Below are 22,364 nucleotides of genomic sequence, written 5' to 3' on the forward strand. Positions count from 1 at the left end.
CAGCCAATGACAAGTCAGCTTTGTACCATTATAAAACCGCAAGTATCGATTATTCTCGGATATGCAATCGATAGAGAATTAGCGAAAAGTCACAGAGGCTGGAAATCCAATACTGTCGCGAAGGTTATGTTCTGTTACTATAATAATTAGAGTTAATTGTAAATAATATTCAAATAAATTCAATTTGTCATCTCGTTTTTCAATTCTAAATCAATTTTCAGGTTATACCAGAGTAATGTTCATCTTATTCTGTGCCAAGGTCAATGAAATTCGGCCTCGGAAAAAATCAATACTTTCGCATCTGTGCACATCTCACAATTCAGGTCAGTTCGCACATAACCATAATTTTGAATACTTTCAAGTTAGAAATATGGTCGAGCATAAAAAGTCGTATGAAACTTGCCTATAATGGTAATTAAGATGCTCGCTTGCGCTCATTTCATAAACAATCATACTTGCATCTTAATTACTACCATTATAGGCTCGTTGCATAATGTACTATTAATTCATTGCTGTGAACAAAATCATTGTTTAGGTTGTTACAGACAGTGAAATAAACATTAGTTTAGATACCAGTAATGGATAAACCAACTTTTTTCTGAATTGACTTAATAACATTGCCACAAAACTTTCCAATATAACATGTAGCTTAAAGACAGATAAATTCCTCTAAAACTGGTATTAATAATATGGCTGAAGCGTGTTTAATATAGTGTGTTGTTATGCTAGTATGAGCAATGGTCAAGATAAATAATAAGTAATAAAAATTAAAGATTACATTTGTCTTACAAAATAAACCTGATCTCGAAGCATTGTTATATAGGATGATTAAAAAGTTCTGCGACATAGACAAACTCCGTTATTAGTGCAGATAGCGAAAAATGAAAAGAGGGGAAAGTTGTTGGAAATAGGTAGTTTTGACTCTAATGTGCATGAATTTTCAACGTAGAATACACCGTTGGAGCTGTACACTAGTACGATACACCTGCCAGTCCAATGCTACCAAATTTGTGGCCTTTGCGCTAGTTCTACCAGATTTTAGATACATATAATTTAACAAAAGCCTCTGATTGAAGTTCTGGCTGATATGTACAGTACATCTATTATCAGGCAGTACCCCTCACTTGACAATATGTGTCAGAGGAAGAACAATTATTGTTTGTATGCATCTGAAGTCTGACTAGTGGACGATGTATGCAATGGAGGGGGAAAGAAACTGGTCACCCTAACCCATTATCTACTGGCCTAGTTGCCTCATAAGTGGTGCCTTCTTGGTATCACTTGTGAGGTTCAGACCTGTCTTCAGACAGTTGACTAAACAATTTTAACGAAGAAAAATAGATGATATGCAGAGTTTAACGGTTATTTAACTTCTCACAATGCAAAAAAACATTTATTTACAGTGATAGCATAAGAATTCAGGGGAATTTCATTCTTTTCTGGCGGTTTTTCCTGAACTTGTATTGGCAACACTGCTAATTATCGTCATCATTTCCTAATTTATTTGATACATTACATACCTAGAATCCAGTAGAACTAGCAGAAAAGCTACTAATTTGTTAGCACTGGGACTGGCAGACATATAATACTAGTGTACAGCCTCAACAGTGCATTCTATGTTGAAAATTCAAGCATATTAGATTGAAAACCACACATTCCCAACAACTTTCCTCTGTTTCCATTTTTCGCTATCTGCACTAATAACGAAGTTTGTCTATGTCGCCTGACTTTTGAAACATTCTGTATAGCATCAAAATGTTATGAACTTTGCTGCAAACACTAATAAGGTATGATGTCAACTTCAGATTCGCTTGTTTAAACAATCAGAATAAAAACGCAAATTCATCAAAATGTTATGAACTCTGCTGCAAGCACTAATAAGGTATCATGTCAACTTCAAATTCGCTTATTTAAACAATCAGAAAAAAAACGCAAATTTAGTCTTCATGTGATCTTTCTGAGCAATGCAATTCATAGCTTAAGCATGTATCGTTAAGCATACTATACAATAAAAATCTCCATGCTATCAGTGGACATTCCACTAAAACTAATTTGGATAATTCCGCCAGAAAAAGTTCAAATATGTGCCTATTTATTGTAATAATAATAATAGTATGCAGAAGTTTGACCCACACTCAAGTTTTTACCTGAGGTCATTTTCATATAAATATGCGTCCGATTCCCATAATTAGTGAGTTACAACAGTTCAATCATCAAGAAAAGTAGCAAGCAGTAATTGTATAGTATTAAATGCATTAAACAAGGAACAGAAAGTACAAAATATGTCTTTCAAAAGTACCATTTTATTAAATCATAAGTGTGTTTACAATACAAAGATAGGAAGCTTTCTTTCATGGAGACGTATGACATTTTTGTGTATTTCAGTCTGAAAGAACAAGTTTTATCATTATTTAATTTCACAGTGTGCCACATGGTGGTCTAGTGACTAGAGCAATGGACTTATAATCCTGTGGACCTCGGTTCGAACCCTGGTGTAACCCCCCCCCCCCCCGGATTTATAACTTGTGTTGGGCAAGCATGTGGTGCAGGTAACAAGGGGTTTTCTCCGGAAGCTCCGTTCTCCTGTGGCATCCTAACAAATCTCCATCATTATCTCATCTCACTGTGGGTGTAGCGTAGATCAACCTCCTATGGCTCCCATGGTAATGACTCCGTCAGTAAATTGGCCTATATAACTAACTTCGTATGAGTGAATGACGAACAGTCAAGTACCGCCATTAGTTAAAAAAAATAAAGAGTATAAAAAATTACCAGTACTTTAGGAATAACATGTTTGTATCTGGTAAGGCATTACCCTACAAGGTATAACTATTATCTTGTGAAACCCAATGTCAGAATGTCAAAATCTAAAAACTGGTACAACTCAATTGCCATTGTCTTAATTAACAAATTACCACAGGAGTCTTCCAATATTAGTTTTTTTTTTAAGAGGGCAATACACAAAATATGGCCTACCAATAATCCATTTTATTCTTTAAATTAATTGTTGCAGCTAGGATGTGTTAATGTTGTTGTTTTCTAATGCCAGGCGTTTGACAATAAAGTCATTTGACCTCTTGCACTCCAATATTTTTCAAAGATATTATCATGACCAGCCACTGAAGCACAGATTTTGAGGTGTTCCGAATCCATTTCTTGGTTTGAGTTGCACAATGGACAGTTAGGGGACTGATATATTCCAATTCTATGCAGGTGTTTGGCCAAACAATCATGGCCTGTTGCCAATCTAAATGCAGCTACAGACGATTTTCGTGGTAAATCAGGAATTAACTGTGGATTTTGATGCAGAGAGTTCCATTTTTTCCCTTGGGATTGTGTTATCAAATTTTGTTTGTTGAAGTCTAAGTATGTAGATTTAATAAATCTTTTCACAGAGTAATATGTAGATTTAGTAACAGGTCTGTAAGTAGCAGTGCTGCCCTTCTTTGCTAAAGCATCCGCATTTTCGTTTCCCAGGATTCCACAATGGGATGGTATCCATTGGAATACAATTCTTTTATTGAGTGATATTAATTGAGAGAGCATTTTAGTTATTTCTGCTGTTTGAGATGAAGGTGTGTGTTTAGAGACTATTGATAGAATAGCTGCTTTGGAGTCTGACAATATAACTGCATTTTTAAATTTACTGATGTGGCATAGAAGATTCCTGAGACATTCACTTATTGCAATGATTTCACCATCAAAACTTGTTGTTCCATACCCAAGAGATCTATAAAGTGAGAAGAGACAGCACGTAACACCTGCACCAGCACCTTGTTCTCTGGAGATCAAGGATCCGTCGGTGTATAAATGAAGCCAGTTTTGTGGAGGGTATCTAATATTAATTGTCTCTAAAGACAATTGTTTTAGTATTTCAGTGTTTACTTCTGATTTCAGTATTTCTTCTGTTAAATTTAGATTATATTCCATATTTAATAGAGTTAAAGGGTTTGGTTTAATTTGTAGGTTTTCTTTTAAATTCGGGATATTGATTTTCTGTTTTAATGTGTTAATGTGTTTTAATTCATGTTGTATTTTATACTTTATTATATTTATTGCTGATCATGTCTACAGTAACCTACTAGAGTCCACGGCAATTCGGAAGGCGGGTTGTCTGCTAGCGTTTGCGTCGAGAGAGACAGTTAGAGAGAGCAAGGCAGCGTACAACATTGCCACATCGTACTTCACGCACGTGCAATACAAATAGCGCAGGAGAGAATTTAAATTATCAAAAGACAATAATGACCTTAGCCGTTGATTACTGTAAGCATGACACCAAACAAACCCTCTTTCCTTCACTAACAATATTCTTTGCACGTTTCTCAATCCCACACCACATGCTTTTGCAGTCGTTTCTTGCACGTTGGCAACGTTGCTGCCAGCATCAAGATGGCCGGCAGCGTTCTGCTCGTTAACGTTTTTATAATAATTATACACCTTAAACACTATTTTCCGCGCCTGCTTGTGTAATACTTGTGTTTTTACAGTCTCCTCTTCCATTTATTTATCTTACATACACATAATAAATGTTAGTTTTACTTATTCAATGTATTGAAACACTCGCACGTGAACAAACGAACTCAGGAAGTGCTTGTTATAGACTGATTCTGATTGGTTCTACTGTACAAGCTTGTGACGTCACATACCAGAAATGCTACGGCGCATATAGAAGCTAACCGCCTTCCAAAATGACGTCTACGATAAGAATGTATAATATAATAGCAATAATATCCTGGTATAAAACAATGCTTACTGCAGATTTCCATTTCCCGCTTTGATTCAGCTGTCTGTGCAAGTGGTGATTAAAGAGCACGTCTCTGTCAGGTCCAGAGGCGAGAGTTGAAGATCCACATTTTCAATGAAGTTGGTTGTATGTTGCAGTGTGATTGTTTTTACGTTTATTATGCGTAAGTACAATGATTATAGGTATGTATGTAACTAAAACTTGTTAAACCTAAAAAAGCTTGCGAAATTGCGTAACTTTTCAGATATTATGAACTTAGTGCAGGTCAAACTTCATTAACCACTGTGTAGTGCATATTCATAATACATGATATGTAATACATAGTGTATTGAATGCTGGTAACTTATTCATTCTGAGGAAATATATACACAAAGGACAAATTCGTCACCTTTGCAGTCTCTGCAAGTTTTATTTATGAAACACGGAATAAATGCAAATAAATGAAATATTCATGAATACTGTAATGAAAGTTACATGTATTCAACAGACGTTCTAACACATGTATCTTTTGTATTACTAACACTGCAAACTAACGAATATGAGGCAAAATTGTCTCAGTCAGTTGACGGATTTTCTCTGAGTACTTCAGCTTCCACTGTCAATAACACATTGCCTCTGTAGTTCAAGTCATTAAATAACTACCTACCTATCTACCTACCCATCACACAATACTTGTGCAAAAATGTATACTGTCTTGACTGCTTCCCAGAATCCATTTTCAGGAATATAAAAAACTTAATATTTTATTGACATTGTCTTTAGCCAACTGTGTTTTCATCTACATATATCCTTGGGGTTGCGTAAAGTTTTGTGGTAACAGAAACATTAGTCATAATATTTATTACATACAATGCTTGTTATACAATGATAGACACATTTGACAGAGAATGGAAGAACTGCATCAAGTGCCGAACATCATTAAAATAATTAAGACAGTATTTAATTTGTGTATTTACAGTATAAATAAATATATATTTGTACAGTACTCATAAAGATTAAATGTATAAATATGAAAAATGTCAATTACAATTCAACAAAAGCTGTTATCCCAAATTTTCTCGCACATGTTTACTTGCAATAAATTATATAAAAACATTATTTATGCAGTTGTTTAAATCTTTTAAACATAAATATTTACACATGACACATTCTGTACAACTTCCTTTCTTATTTATAAATGTGTACTACCAGCCACCCCTCAATTTTTCAAGACTAAAAGATCTGAAATCTAAACTAAAGAAAGCCAAAACCAAGATATTAGTTTATTAACATTTTTGTACTTCGTTAAAAACCCTCAAACTCCAGTTCTTGGCAAATTACAGTAAATAAAGTTACTACTGTAGCAGTTACATGGACCAACAACCCAGAGCCAAATATTTGGAGAGTTGACTAATGATAATGCAGAGTCCCAATATAAGTTGGTCACAAAACTTCCAGCAGTGACTACTTCATAAAGTTTCAACATGTGTTAATGGCACAGCTATTACAACAGTAAAAGATATTTCACCACAACCAAGTGAATCATCAGGCTACGTAAGTGTAATGGTGATAATGAGCTACAGCACAAATGTTCTCCAAGTACTGGAGTCAAAGAAATTGCTTCTTGGAATTAATGAAGCCAAAGAAATTGATTCTTGGAATAATGCAACCAGGAAACTGGTTCTTGAATGAAACCAAAGACATTATTCTTCAAATAATGAAATCGAATGAATTGGTTCCTGAAGTAATGTGGTCAAGAAAATTGGTCCTTCATATATTGAAGCCAAATGAATTAGTTCTTGAAGTAACCGAGCCAAAGAAATTGGTTTTACAAATAACAGAGCTGAAGAAAATTGTTCTTGAAGTAATGGAGATACAGTATAAGGAATTTCACACATAGAGGCTCATTATGTCAAAACAATATTTATTAAAATATTTTATACTCGTATTTCGGTTATAGTTTGTACATTTTTACAGACTTCAACTCGTGACTGCAAATTTGATTTTGATTCTGACTCCACAGCCATGAATTTAAGGTATGAAATAAACAAGTTAAGAGTTCTTTTACTAAATAAATAATTTATAAATTACTTTCAGAGAAAGACAATTTTAACATAGTTTGCTTACATATAGTTGATTTGCACTATGGTTCAGTGATTTGTTGAAACATAAAAAGGAAAAGTAACTGTAGCTATCTGATTTTCTCATTCATTAATTTAAATAATCGTATTTTCTACTAGCATTCAAATTTCTTCACATCAGTCATTTTTCCAGTTATTCTAATAATTTACATATGAACACTATTTTTTTTTTTTTTTTTTTTGCTATACCTAAGGAATTCTTTATGAAGAAAAAAGTTCTGTTTTTGAAATCATCACTGGGTATTTCACTAAATCGTCACAAATAAATACTTAAACTCACTACAATAATTTCATTGAAGAAAAGCAAAATATCCACACTTCTCTGTTCAAAGGCCATGAACTTCATAAAATAAAAAATCGCATTCAAAGACATTACTTTAATGTATTTAATAGTGCAGAAAAATGTATGGTTTGTGTACTGGATTCTATAAATATTAAGAACATTTTGAGGAATGCTTAGTAATCACTTTTCCTTACAATTTAGGAACTCCTTCTGAAGATATTTTTTTTCAAAGTTATGTATAATAAATGATTATAAAGTGATTTTGCAGAAATTGGAAGGCATATCTTAGTCACACTCTCCAAAATAAAGCTTTCTCAAAAGACAACGTCTAAGCAGAGGGAGCACAAGCAATAGCTACCTGGCCAGATAAACATTGTTGCGCCACTCTTGCTTCATCTTTTTGTACTGGGAACTCTTTGAGTGGACAAACTGTTTGGAGTAGGGACATGCTGCTTCACCAGCCACTGTAGCAGTTGGAACAAAGATTGGTCTGGATGAAGATCCCGTCCTCTGGGTATGGGGACGCTTCCATAGGAACTGATTTCTCAATTTAGGTTCAGTACGGGCACAACCCGTGGGATTCACAGCCAGTGGCAATTCCAGCAAAGGATTTCGACCATATTTGAACCGGTAGTCTGTAAGAGTTTCAACTCCTGCAAAAGAATACAGTTAAACAGCATATTAAAACTGGCATTTAACAATCAAGTAGTAACAAAACACACAATAGGATAATTATTCTTTAGGCTTATTGAATATGAAGTCAATGTTAAACTAAAGATTATATACAATGAAAAAAAAAAGTAAAAGCCGAATTTCTCCATACATTTTAACCAACTCACAACGTATTTTCAACACCACTCTATTCATCAGCTCTCAACTCTTAAAATAAACATTAAAAATCATGGAGCAAGAAAAAAAAACTGAAGCATTGACCTTCAGTGTATAATAAAATTATCTCTTCTCTTTAATAGCAACAGTATGTAGAAATTGCACTATTATTACCAATAACAATTATTATATATACATCAAGAATTATAATATGAACAATTATCAGAACAATATTTTTGAGCTCCTTGTTTATGATCATTAACTTTCTGAATTTTATTTCTTTCAAATGACAGTAAGCAAGTGATGCCTATACCATTCACCTGGCTTTAGGCACATGATGATTACACCGTATGTCTTGTAACATTACAATACAAGTCTGTCAAGTCTTTTCCACACTCACTCAATGCATCACAATGGACTTGTATGTTCTTTTGTTATATGAAAAAAAAAATACAGTTTTCAGACCTACAAGGAGGGAACAGACATCTGAAATCACCAATTTTGATTATCAATACTCAAAGGTAGTCCAGTTACTGACAGCAAAATTTGTAGCTTGCTGCCTCTATCATTGATGTACCTATCTCCTTCCCATTCCTATCAGCTGTGGTTATTCAGAACCAAAATGCGAGACTGATAATAAGAAGTCCCAAGTTCGAGAACCATTTAGTCTATCCTCGTTTACAGTATTTCTTTTTTTGCATTGTTTCTTTCCCTAATGCAGTGTCTTATTGTGAGAGATACTATTTCAACATTATTCACATAACACAGATACTCCCATTATGAGAGGAAATTTATGACTGTTGAAGCTTTCTCTGTCTCATTTCTCCCCTCTATGAGACAGAAACGTGCCTTTGAATGTAAACACAAGGAAGGATTATGTTGAGGTAGTATCACTCACAGGAAGGCACTGCATTAAGGAAAAAAGCAATACCTCTCTTCCTTTATTTGTCATTAAGTATGCGAGAAACACTTCCACGAATACTGATCATCCAAGAGGGAAAAAACAATGGTGGCTTGTTAAGAAGAGGTACAGACTGGACTCTTCCATTGCTGTTAATAAGGAAGGGTACCCTACAAATAGAAGTTCTGCTTGACTGACTAGTCAAGATATAGTCTATTTTCGAAACAATGTGAAAAGAAAAGAAAAAATGATAAACCTTTCTTTACTAGTCTTGCGTCTTGGCTCTGAGATATTGCAGATAGTTGACAAAAACGGGAAGAAGGTAAGTACATTAACGAAAAGATAGCAAATCACAAATTTTGCCAACAGTAACTGAGCAACCTTTGACACCTATATTGTTCAGCTTTGCTACACACTGTACCTCCTTTTACATCACTGACTTACGTCCAAGGCAGAATCATCAAAATCGAAGATTCTAAAAGTATCATCTCCTTGTTAAGATTATTTTTTCTAAATGTTTTAACAGTCACGCCTAGTTTCTTACCTGAAGTTCTGACTGCATTTTTTCTCGACTTGCATTTGTTTTCTACCTATATATAGAGCCATCTTTTTCCTGTGCTTCTACATACTGAATGAACTAGCTTTTCATGTTAATACATTATGCCAATAGATTTTTTTTTATTAGCTTTTTAAAAAAAGATAATCTCCACAACAATATCTATATTGATGCATTATTTGTTTCTATTTTTTATTTCTTTGTAATTTTCTGTTTTGTAATATTTATGGTTTTGTTTCACTGATAAGTTTTGGTTTTCTTTTTCGGCCAATGAACACATTTATCTCACCACAACACACAGAGTCCATTATATTTCTATCTCTCATGACCTTCTCCAACTGACTCTTGTAACAGCAGCAGAAATGTGAGAAGAGGCTAAACAGACAGAAGCCATGTTTGACTCAACATACCAACCTTCTACTAACTTGTTACAACTTCTTGCTCCTGCTGGACTACAAATAACATAAATGAAAGTGAAATGACGTAAGTGTAAAGCTCAAGTTCACAAGCATCAAAATTAAAACTACAAGGTATACAAGTTTTTGTTAATGTACCTGGCAGACTTTCCAGCACCCTGACAACAGCAGGCTCTGTTAAGCCAAACAAATCTTCTCCAGAAATGTAACGTGGGAACACTTGCACACCTCCCATTTCTTTTCTGAGTGTTGCCAGAGGCTCAAGAATTCTGGCCCACACAGCACGGGGTGTGCTATCACGGAGTTCTAGGTCATCCTGACAGGGTTCCTGGACTAGCACTCGGAATTCTGGTCGACCAGCAACATCATGTATGGAGCAAACATAACGGCAACGCTTGTTGGGAACCCTCATACTCCAATAAAAACGAACCTAAAAGTGATAAACATAACAATTAAAAATAATCCATGGTATTACAGTTATTTAATCATTAATGTAGTTTCCTTTAAGAACTGTCCTCTTTCACATACATACATCCAAGTGGCAGTTATGCAAATTAAAGTAGAATGAATGGAAGTCTTAAGAAAAATTATAATAAATTAAGATCTATAATTAAAATAATAAGGAAAAGTAGAGTTATAAAAATATTTCACATATTAAACTCCCTTCTCATTACAGAGAAAGCAGAACTTAGGATTTTTAAGAGGTACTGGATGTCTTTCAATAGAAACATCTCAATGGGTAGACTTGGAGACCTGGAGATAACAAAAACAGATTCTGGTAGTTGCCTAACAATCATCATACCTACAGACCAAAATAGGAATCGAATCTCACTCTAAGCATATCCTACAGAGTTGCCAGGTATCCTGATTTAGGTGGGATTCCCCAAATTTCTCAAATCCCAATTAAAGCCAGTCAGGAATGGTAAAAATTTCAATTTTACAGATATTAAAGCATGTTTAAAGAAATTGGCCTGTGAATAATTTCCAGCATAATAAGCCAGATTTGCATAATATATAGCTATATCACTGTAGGTATGTTAACAGAAAACCACAATTCAAGTCACACAGAGTTCGTGTGCACTCAAAGATGGGTTTTTGGCATCTTGTCAGCCCACTTGAGGTGTGTGGATATAAAGGGAAAAACTGAGACGGTGTCGGCTGCAGTTCCTGGGTAGCTCAGTCGAAAGAGCGTTGGGGCACTCAGTCAAAGGTCCCAGGATCGATACCTGGCCATGGAACAATTTTTCCCTTGAAGTTATTAAAGTCTGCTTCACAGGAACTATAACCTGTAAGCCAGATTTGCATAAATTAGCCTGTATTTCAAATTCTGCAATAATTTTATTTATACACTGATTCAAATGGCAAGAATGTAAAATGAGATAACTCAGCTGACGGCAGTAAGGCAATGCTACACACAAGACTTTACTTCCCTGGGTTCTGTTGTAGTGTTCATTAATCCGGGTAGCAGAGGGAATGTGTTGTCAATGCTTTTCAGTTTAGTTTTCCAACCATTATATTCATATACATATGTTAAACCAAAAACCATGTCTGATATCCATATTGCGGTTAAAAATTTCATTTAAATTGATAAACCATTGCATGCTCCTTTGGGGATATGTAAAAAAAAATAATAATAATAAATAAATAAATTTAAAAAATAAATAATAATAATAATAATAATAATAATAATAATAATAATAATAATAATAATGTTGATATAATGGATACCTGTAATACCAATTGCGCTAACAGATGTAGTTCCGAATTTGCCACTAGTGGTTTTAACATTCATTTATAAATTTCTATAGTCTCTCGAAAGTGTATATTGAGTTACAGGTCTTCTAATGTACTTGTCTATGGTTGCACCTGCGTGAACATATTGTGAGTGGTCGCATTCAATGGAACTGATCCTGTTTTCATGTCAACCTGATGTTCACAAAGTAGATCTAAACATGATAAAATTCATTCAATTCTGCCTATCAATAATGCATCCTTTCCAGTTAGGCAGATCAGATTAGGTATGGGTTATATTGAGTTTCTGGGCTTGTGTCACGTTGTCTCAGTTACTAGAGCTAACATTTTGATCATCCTACTGTGATCGTCCTCAGAGCTGTGGATAAGAATTGGCAGTTGGCAGAGATATTTATAGAGTGGCTCTTGGGTTCCTGCCTGATGCTGGTTGGTTGTATTATTATCTCTCTTGTGAATGGTCGTATCTGAATGTGCCTAGTGTGGAATGCCACACTCCAGTTATTTGGCTAACTGTGCATCATGACTGTTTTAAACCATAATTACGATGATCCTCTGAATGAGTCTGTTTGAAAGGAGCAAGCAACTCACGATCTTGTATCCAATTGGGTAGATGTAGTTGGGGGTGTGGAAGGCCTGAAGCTGGTGGGGCAGCAGCTGGCCGACACTGAGGAAGATGAGGCTGCCCACACGTAGCAGATTGTTGTGGTCCTGGTGCATCACAGTGGCCACCTGGCGGTTCTCATCCCGATTCACATAAACCCGTCGGAATACAGACAGTGTCGTCAGTTCATTGTCTTTCTCATTCTTTGGAACATGTGCAGTGCAGTATGTGGTCTGTTAACACAAAGCAGAGCATCACTGTTCTGCCTTTCACAGAGTAAACACACAATTAATTTAAAACAGGGAGTGATGGATGAAATTTTCATTTTCTACAATTTTTAAGGCAGGAACTTCATGTTTTGTACATTTCATTTCCTTGCTATAAATATAGTTGCATGTAAGTTTCATTGTGATCAGATGAATGGTTTTCGAGTTATTCAAATATATATAAAAAATATACAAATATAAAGAATGTTTTTAAAAAATTATGCCACTTCAAAATTAGGCTGTTTAGTTAACTGTCCAAAGACAGGTCTGAACCTCACAAGTGATACCAACAAGACACCACTTATGAGGTAACTAGGCTAGGAGATAATGGGTTAGGGTGGCCAGTTCCTTTCCCCCTCCATTGCATGCATTGCCGATTAGCTACATGTGCACTAATCAGACTTCATAAATTTTTGGTGTTCACTAAATATATTTTATTTTTAATTTCGAAAGTATTTAGTTCATAAAAAGTGCTACTGTGTTTTGTTGACCACAATAAATAGAACATGCAGTAAAAATTTCATGTGTTCCTAGCATCAAAATTGTGAGAGCATTTACACTCTGAACATGACAAAATTTGCTGAAAAAAAGTGTGAGAATACAGCTTGTTGAGTCTGCATGGAATTCAAATTCAAAGGTGCAGGCATTTAAATATGACGTAATTTTTATGCTTCAGAGCACTGAAACTTGCTTAACATATAAATTAGAGACTGCTCACACTGAAAATGACCAAAATTTAAGTCTCCTCCCTTACCTCAATAAAATTACTTTATACTTTAAACTTCTTATAATTTCTATAAATTTATGACTAGAAATAACTAAACATCAAAAGATTTTCTAAAACCAACAAATCACACATATCATAACATTCTTGTTCTCGATTAAAAAGTGTAAGTTGCTCTGGTTATATATTGAAGATTCACTTCTGGAACAGGCCCAGAGGTCATGATTTCATTCTTGAGTTATGTATCATTCTTTCTTTTCTGTCGTTCATTCTTGCCAATATAACAATTCATTCAGCTATAATATTTATTTAAAATTGATGCAATGATTAGATCCGAAAAACTGATTGGCCATTTATGAATAAAAAACATTTAAGGACGTTTCAACATTAAAAATTACAGTTAAAACAAAGGAGGCTTCTTTTTTCACCTTATTTTTATAGAAAACGCAGCCATCTTTGACAGCACAACCCAGATGATACACATTGGAACAACGAAGCTTGAAGCAGCGAATGGTAGCACCAGTGCGGTGACATACAATGCAATTGAGAACGAGGCTTTGCTGCAGGGAGTTCTCTAAATTCATCAGCGCCCCATTTACTGTCTCATACACGTCGTCAGACCACAGGGCACAGTTCAGGTGTATCCACTTGTCTACATCGAAATTAAGTAACCTGCAATGAGCAATTTTACATATAGTTTAGTAATTATTAAGAAAGGTAATTAGAATTGCAGAAAAGTGGAGTTTACTACCTATTTATAAAGGAAAAGGTAACAGAAATGATCCTAATAGTTACAGAGGCATCTATTTATGATTTTGCCTGGGAAAAACTTATTCTAGCTTATGACTAATAAATAAATTGGTTATCAAATTATGGAATCATTACAGAATTCCAAAGCAAATTCAGAATGATGAAAAGAACTAGCAATAATATTTTTATCATAAAGAAAAATACGACAAATACTTGAATAAAAAAGGAGCTTATGCACTGGTGCTTTATCGATTAAGAAAAAGCATTGAATCCAAATAAAAGAAACTTTGGTTCAAATTGGAAAGAGAAGGATTAAGTGCAAAATTTATAGAGAACATGAAACATGAATTCAATATATAAAGAGACAAATTTCAAAATTAAATTAACAGCTGATAATTTGTTCAGGCATTTTAAGCAGGCGAAAGGGTTAACACAAAGGTGTAAATCTAGTCATTTATTTAATATTTATATTAATAAATAATAATAATATAGCGAGTAATATTAACTGAGATAATCACCACTATCCATCCATATTAAATATAGCAATTCCAGATTTCTTTTGCAGATGATTGTATGACTGAATCATTTATGATCATTAGCCTCCGGAAATCTATCGATGAAATTATAAAGTTTTGTGAAAAATGGGGTTTTAAAAGTAACCACGAAGAAAAGGAGTATGTGTCTAATGCCTACTCACTTCACTTGGGTGATTCCGGTTCCGCATACTGCAAATAAATAGCAGGACTATGTCCCACTTACAAGTTGTACACCACTTCAGCAGGCCACATTATGTATGATGTGTATCTGATAAGAGTTATGTCGTGTGCTAGAGTGAGTGTATGTGTAAGTGTTCATGTAAGTGTAATGTAAGGAATGAGTTACGATGAAGATGAGGAAGGGAGAAGGGGAAACCCGTTGCTAGCACATAGCCTACTCCTGTCGAATAGCATCAAGAGGGCAGCCAGGTTTAACATCACCATCCGACGGACAAATCACTCTCAACAGTGACATATGCCTTCTCTTCATAAGAAAACGAAGGTACTAATATTAAAAAATGTACAATACAGAGCAAAAAAGAATAACAGTTTCAAATAACCTTCAAATAGAATGTTTTAAAAAACTGATATATTTAGGTGTGATGTTAGATAGCAAGAGAGATTGGAGACAGCAAAGTGAGAATGCTTTAAATAAAGGTAATGCAGCACTCCCAGCAACAGACAGATGTTTAAATAAATGGCCAAATATTGGTAATAAAAATATGAAGAATGTTTACAGAGCTGTAAATGAATCAAAGAACATTATACCATATTTCATCGCATAATCGCCACAAATTAATGCCTTTTTTTCTCGAGTGAAAATGTACGCTGCGACCATTAGGTGACCAACTGACAGCAGTGACCAGAGACCTTTTGAACAAGACAAGGGATGCAGCACGACTGAAGAATTATAAATTTGTATGGACAAGAGACGGTAAGATATTTGCAAGAAAAGATGAAGCCAGCCCCGTGAGTAAAATCACTAATGTTGACGATGTAAATAATTTGTAAATACTATTGTGTCGGTAACCACATTTAATTATACAATATAATTGACATAAAAATGGCTAGTAATACTATATTAAATGAAATCCATCAGTGCAAATTTAATAACAATAATAACACAATGGTTTTTAACGATTTACTTCACTGCAATGAGTATATTACCAATATTCTATCAGATCTTAAAATATTTCACTTAAACATTCGTAGCATCAACAAAAATTTTTCCGAACTCTGTGTTTTACTTAATAATTTTTCCTTTTACTTTGATATTATAGTTCTAACTGAAACCTGGCTTGATCATGACTCTGGCTATGATATTAATGGTTATAAAAAATTTGTTAAAAGTAATAAGTATAATAAATGTGATGGTATAGTTGTATATTTCAAGGAAAACATCGTAGTGTCTTTAAGTGATATTGACATTTCCCATTGCAACACTATACATTTTCAATTAACATTTATTAATGATACTCTTGTTAACCTAACTGCAATTTACAGATCTCCAAAACTATGCAAAAATGAATTTCTGAAAAATTTTGAAAGCTTCTTGTCAATATACAAAGATTTAAACAACCATGTTATTCTTGGTGACATAAACGTTCAAATTTTAGAAAATAGATTAGATAATTTTGGCAACACGTATTTAAATATCATGCATGAATATGGATATGTGAAATACTTAAATTCCATTACTCGTCCATCATCCAATTCATGTCTTGACCATATTTTCCTAAAAACGGGAAATAACTTAAATTTTATACCTGGAGTATATGCAAGCGCAATAACAGATCATTAATATGACTTTTGCATTGTTGTCAATCAGTAATAAAAGTACTAGCAGAGTAGCCACTGAACCTTCGGACAATTATAAGCTAATTACAAACCATAAAAGCCTAATATCAAATATTAATAATATTAATTGGGAATCTATATTCTACAATGAAGACGCAGATACATGTTTCGATAATTTTTATAAAATACTCTGTAACCTAATTTGTAAATATTCTAATCATGTCCCTCTCAAATTCTCAAGTAAGTACAAAAAAATTAAACCTTGGATTACCACAGGTATTGTTAAATCAATACGATCTAGGGATAAGTTAGCTAAGCAAGTTAAACGAGACCCACAAAACAATGTTTTATTAAATTACTACAGAAAATATAGAAATATTCTCACTAATGTAATAAGAAATCAGAGAATCAAATATTATTCTGAAAAATTTAACAAAAATAAAAATAATCCAAAGCAATTTTGGAAGACCATAAACGAAGCTACTGACACCCAATGTAATAAAAATAGTATATTAAAGACAATTATAAGTCGAAATGGAATAACAATTGAAAATAAGGAAACTATCGCAAATGAATTTAACGATCATTTTACTAATGTAAGTCATGACATCGTATCTAATATAAAAAAGAAAGTATTTGGTACTCATCACTATAAGCTTTATAATAAAAGTATATCATCTATGTTTATGTTTCCTGTAAACGAATGTGAAATCATTAATATTGTAAACAGTTTAAAAAATAATGTGGCTCCTGGTATTGATGGTATTACAACAAATACCCTGAAACTTATTATCGAAGCTATTTCTAAACCACTTGCCTTTATATTTAATTTGTGCATATCTCAAGGTGTATTTCCCTCAGCCCTAAAACATGCTGTGGTGATACCAATTCACAAGTCTGGTGACAAAAGTAATCTTAATAATTACAGACCCATTTCACTATTACCCAGTCTCTCTAAGGTATTTGAAAAATGTATAAAAACACGGTTAATAACATTTTTAGAAAAAAATAAACTACTAAATGATAATCAATTTGGTTTCAGAAAAAATTGTGCACTGATGATGCTATTATGGCAGTTACCTCAAAAATAATTCAAGAATTAGATGTAGGAAATAAATGTCTAGGAATTTTTCTAGACTTACAAAAAGCTTTCGATACGGTCAATCACAGTATACTTTTGAATAAAATGGATAGATTAGGAATTAATGGAATTGCTTTAAAATTATTTAAATCTTACTTAAGTAACAGAACTCAAGCAACTAAAATAAATGATCACCTTAGTAAATCACGTAACATTGATATAGGTGTACCTCAGGGGACGATTTTAGGTCCTGTTTTGTTTTTAATATATATCAACGATTTACTTAAAATTGACATTGAGAAATATTCTGGTACTCTGTATTCTTATGCTGATGATACTGTGGTTATATTTAGCGGTTCGAGTTGGAATGAAACTTATCAAAATTCTAACAGTGGTATTAATATTATTAAAGAATGGCTGGATGCTCACTTACTTTCTTTGAACGTTTCTAAAACAAAATTAATACCATTTTCATTAACATCACATGGCCTTGAGCAACTAGAAATAAATAATAATATAAGTATAACTATACATGATTGTAACCTACCTACTTGCTCATGTAACGCTTTGAGTATATCCTCACAAGTTAAATATTTAGGCATTATTATTGACCAACATTTAAAATGGGACAAACATATCTCCTTTCTGTGTAACAGATTGCGTAAAACAATCCACAAATTTTCCATTCTACGCTCTTATTTACCTGTTTATGTTCTGCGTACTGTGTACTTAGCTCTGTTTCAATCAATAATTCAGTATGGTATTTTAGGTTGGGGAGGAATGGCAAAATCGACTCTCCGTCCTTTAAATCTGCTCCAAAAAAGAATTATCAAAATTTGTCTATATAAACCTTTTGATTACCCAACAAAATTAATTTTTCAGGAATTTGGCGTATCAAATCTAGAACAAATTTATAAACAAAAATTGCTTATTTACTTCCATAAAAACCACAATAAATTTAAATATGATCCTCATGAATACCAGACGAGACAAAACTACAGTTTCTTTCTAAATACTCCCAAATGCCACACAACTGCTGGATTAAAACACAGCAGAAATTTTGGACCCAAAATATATAATACATTAATTAGAGCTTACCCTGAGCTAAGTACACTTAACACACATAGATTTAAGAAACAAATCAGATTAATTATTTAATTGTTTAAGCTAATTGAGTTAAAATTGTTACTCTAATATTCATGTACTTCTGTATTTTCTATTTGTATATAGACCCTGTTATTACATGCTGTATGTATTTTACCATTTATTAATGTGATTGTACTCAATGAACTCTCGCAATTTTGTGATATATTTTGTATAACTGATCTGAACTGCGCCCGAGCACGAGCTTCTGCTCTTTCGGGCTGCAATGCCTAATGTAGCTCAAGTGTATAGTATTAAAAAAAAAAAAAAAAAAAAAAAATTATGTGAAGTGTAAATTAAAATTGTAATGATTGGTTGCTTCAGTGATCAGCTTCCATATAAAGGAGGTGTGTGTGAGCATGCAGGGCCAAGTTGCGTGATTCGTAATGGAAGAGGAAGGAGAGAGGAAGGAGGGGAACTAATATTAGTGTGGGACACTGGAACCTTAACACAAATAATACCTTAAAAACATATATAAAAATTACTGTGATGTTAATGAATTAAAAACACTTTTCATTGGCTAAAAACATTCACAGTATTATTGAATCACATGTATAGGTAAATCTGATACACTGAAGTCTATATTATCTGACTACTGGATCAGTCCACAGAAAGATGATTGATACACGTCTAAAAAAAAAAGTATTTCAACACTCCTTAACAACAACCACTCACAACCAACAATTGTACTGAACTGGAGACTTCATTTGCTTAGTGCTAATACCTTGCACCTCGACTTCATTCACTTTCGTCAGCTGCCACTATTGTTTCTCTCTCATACTTTGTGTTGCAGCAGCAGTATTTTAAATAATTCTAAATCATGATAAACAGAAATATCCATGTGACGATTATGCAGTGAAATTTTAAAGTCCTGGCCAGTTTGTCTATAAATGAGGGTGTGACCATTATGCGATGGCAAAGATTACACAACGAAATATAGTAATATAGAAATATAGGGTAATGAATTATCCTGATTATATATTTACAATTACAATTACAGCACGATTATTCCTGTGTTCGTCCATGGTCTGGAATTTAGGTTAAGTTTAGATTTAAGACCTCTCCTGGCACCACATTATCATAATCATCCTATCACATCATCGGGGTAATGTAACTCCGCCTTCCAGGCGCCCCAACCTCAGGAGTGGGTTACAATTAAGCCACGGCCAGGAGAGAAGACCAGAAATGTCGAAAAGACAACCTGGTGGCATTGGATAAAAAAAAAAACAATTACAGCATGTTTACCTTGCTGGGCCATCAGCTACTCCATCACCTATCTGATGGCAGAACATGCACTTCCGTGTATCTTCAGGAATTTTCGCTGGAGTCATGGTGATACCCATTCGAAACAGCATCTGGAGAAGTAAGATCAAGAATTTATAACCAAAAACTAAAAATTAATGTGAAGATTAGTACAACAAGGTGCTGTAATTGGCATCCGTCGTCTCTCTGAGGTATGGAGGCGGGTTCTTCATGTTGGAGGAGATTACTTCTGAGCACTGCAACAAAGTGACTGTTTCAAAAATGTTTTCTTTGTTGTTAATTCAAATGTTGCCACTAATTACTGAATGACCCATGTATGAAGTATTACTTTCACATGCTTCTAAATGTTTTTTTTTTTTTTTAGTAACATATCACAACTGTTCACACAAAATTTTAATAAACTACAGTAGAACTTGGTTATAGCGACCTCGTTTCGTATGACACCTTGCCTATAACGTCAAATAGTCTGTGGTCCCAACTAATTCCCCATAAGACATATGCTTTTCTACCTTGCTTAATACGACAAACGTATATGCGTCTACCTCGCATATAACGTCATTTTCAACCTCAGTTTGGAATAAGATTGTCTAAGAACCAAAGTATTTTAAGAAATATTTTGTTGAAATCTGGCGAATTATTTATTGTCTCCTTCTGTCATAGACTTCTGAAATGGAGGCAGATTTCCTTTAACCCGCCCAAATTCATGCCGTATTAACGGCACTTGCGTATGATCAGTTTCGGCCAGATAGTTTTCACTAAGTGCACGCATTTTAGCGCAGTATGGCCACTAAAAGAAAAGTTTTAACGTTGGAAGAAAAAGTTAGTGATTCATCAAATTGAGAATGGAATTAAAAAAAGCTGACATGTGTCGTCAGTTTGGCCTAGTTAATTGCAGTCCAAACGATTTGGAAGAGCAAGGATAAAATTGTTGCTGCAATTGGACAGAATAGATCGAAGCTAGGGGAAGGAGCAGTGAAATTGTAACTGAAATAATGAATATAGAACGTAATTTAGAAAGTGTGTATTGGGAAAATAGGAGACAACAGAGTAAAATGACTGATTACTTGACTCCTAACTAAAGAAGTTTGGTGAGTATTGAACAAACTGTTTTAATACAGAATATTGCATTTATAGGCTAATTGTATGTGTATTTTATTACGTTCATGGTAGACTTAAAAGTGAATACCGTACATAAATCTAAAACAAGCCTAATTAAGTTTGTTATTTTTCATTTTTCCACCTCACTAGACTGATAATATGAAACTCGGTTACTACGACACTCGTTTATAACAACATAATTTTTAAGGTCCCTTGGATGTCGTTATAACAGAGTTCTACTGTACTAGTATAAGTAATTAATTCTGAGTTAATAAGACTAAATTGTGTTAGCACAGAGAAGAAAAATCCAATCATTGCACCTCAAAAATAAGCAGTTCAAATGATCTGCAGAGTATTACCCATGATGTAATCAGTGGCCAAGACTAGGTGAACCCCTCTGGCGTTACCTATCTGGCTTGAGGATGGAACATGTAATGTAGTTCCAGAACGTTGGAAATGTCGAGGTGAAATACCAAAAGCCTAATACTAATAAAATTAAACTTCACAGTCTTAGTTTTCTTGCATATGTACCTCAGTAATCTCCCTGTCAGTGGGTTTCTTGTACTTGACAGCTGGCTGGATGGCTCCAGGAGTCCAGTACTTGTACTTCACTCCCTTCCACTGCTTGGCAGGGGGTGGAGCAACTGACACATTCAGTGACTCATCTCCAGTATGTCGACGGCTCTTCTTCTCAGTTGATGTCAAACGAGGTGGGGTGGTGGATGACGAAGCTGCTGGAGTTGTCGTTAATAATGCACTCACTGCAGTTGAAGGGGAAGATGAATCTTTCTCAACTTTATCTGGCGTCGTCTCAATTTTCACACTTCCAACTTCAGGCTCCTTTGCTTGAGTCTATCAAAAAGAGAAAAGACAAATCTCAACATGTACGTACAAATGAACATTGCAGATTCAAAGATTTAAAGCTATCGTACATAAAATAACTGGGTTTAGGTTGCTCAAAAGAAACATCTGTTAAGATGGAGAACTAGAAGTTCCAGAACTGATCTGCCTACCACATAACAGAAGCATGTGCTTCAGTCACCTTCCTTAAGGTACTCAAAACGAGCATGTGACCCGCTCTTGTCTTCGTCTTTGGAGGATTGCACAAGACAAGAGATAACTTTTCGGGACCATCCATTTTGAAAATTCTATCTGGATAGTAATTAATGATGTCAAAGTACACCAAAGCCAAGTTATGCAATGCTCAAAGGTTGCTCACAAAAAGAACTTGAAGCTTGCCACCATTTCGTTTATTTGACTATATTTGTCCCATTTCTGGCAAGCATGTTCAATAGATCATAGGTTAATTGCTGTATTTATAATGAAAAGTTCCTAAGTTCGAAATTTGCCTGGTATAATTATATGTTTAAAATTAACACTATATGTATTACAATTTAAGAACGTATTTACTGTATGTTTAACATACTAGAAAAATAGGGGTATTGTTTCTTTCTTTATTGTAGTTCCTTATGATGACTGACACTACCTCAACATTATTCTTTGTC

General features: G+C 34.1%; 1 protein-coding gene across 12 annotated transcripts in view; it reads right to left on the reverse strand.

Annotated features, from left to right (window-relative positions):
- LOC138703582 (histone-lysine N-methyltransferase 2C-like) overlaps positions 1 to 22,364 on the reverse strand; it is a 235,804-nt gene that overhangs the window by 19,405 nt on the left and 194,035 nt on the right. For all 12 annotated transcript variants that reach the window (XM_069831570.1, XM_069831573.1, XM_069831575.1 and 9 more), the window contains 6 exons: positions 21,391 to 21,711; positions 19,744 to 19,853; positions 13,620 to 13,863; positions 12,189 to 12,434; positions 9,987 to 10,278; positions 7,506 to 7,800 (listed from right to left, as the gene is read on the reverse strand). In XM_069831570.1, coding sequence (XP_069687671.1) covers positions 7,506 to 7,800; positions 9,987 to 10,278; positions 12,189 to 12,434; positions 13,620 to 13,863; positions 19,744 to 19,853; positions 21,391 to 21,711 — 1,508 coding nt within the window. The remainder of the gene's footprint in view (positions 1 to 7,505; positions 7,801 to 9,986; positions 10,279 to 12,188; positions 12,435 to 13,619; positions 13,864 to 19,743; positions 19,854 to 21,390; positions 21,712 to 22,364) is intronic.

The sequence above is a fragment of the Periplaneta americana genome, chromosome 7, assembly GCF_040183065.1.
Source record: "Periplaneta americana isolate PAMFEO1 chromosome 7, P.americana_PAMFEO1_priV1, whole genome shotgun sequence".
Taxonomy (NCBI): domain Eukaryota; kingdom Metazoa; phylum Arthropoda; class Insecta; order Blattodea; family Blattidae; genus Periplaneta; species Periplaneta americana.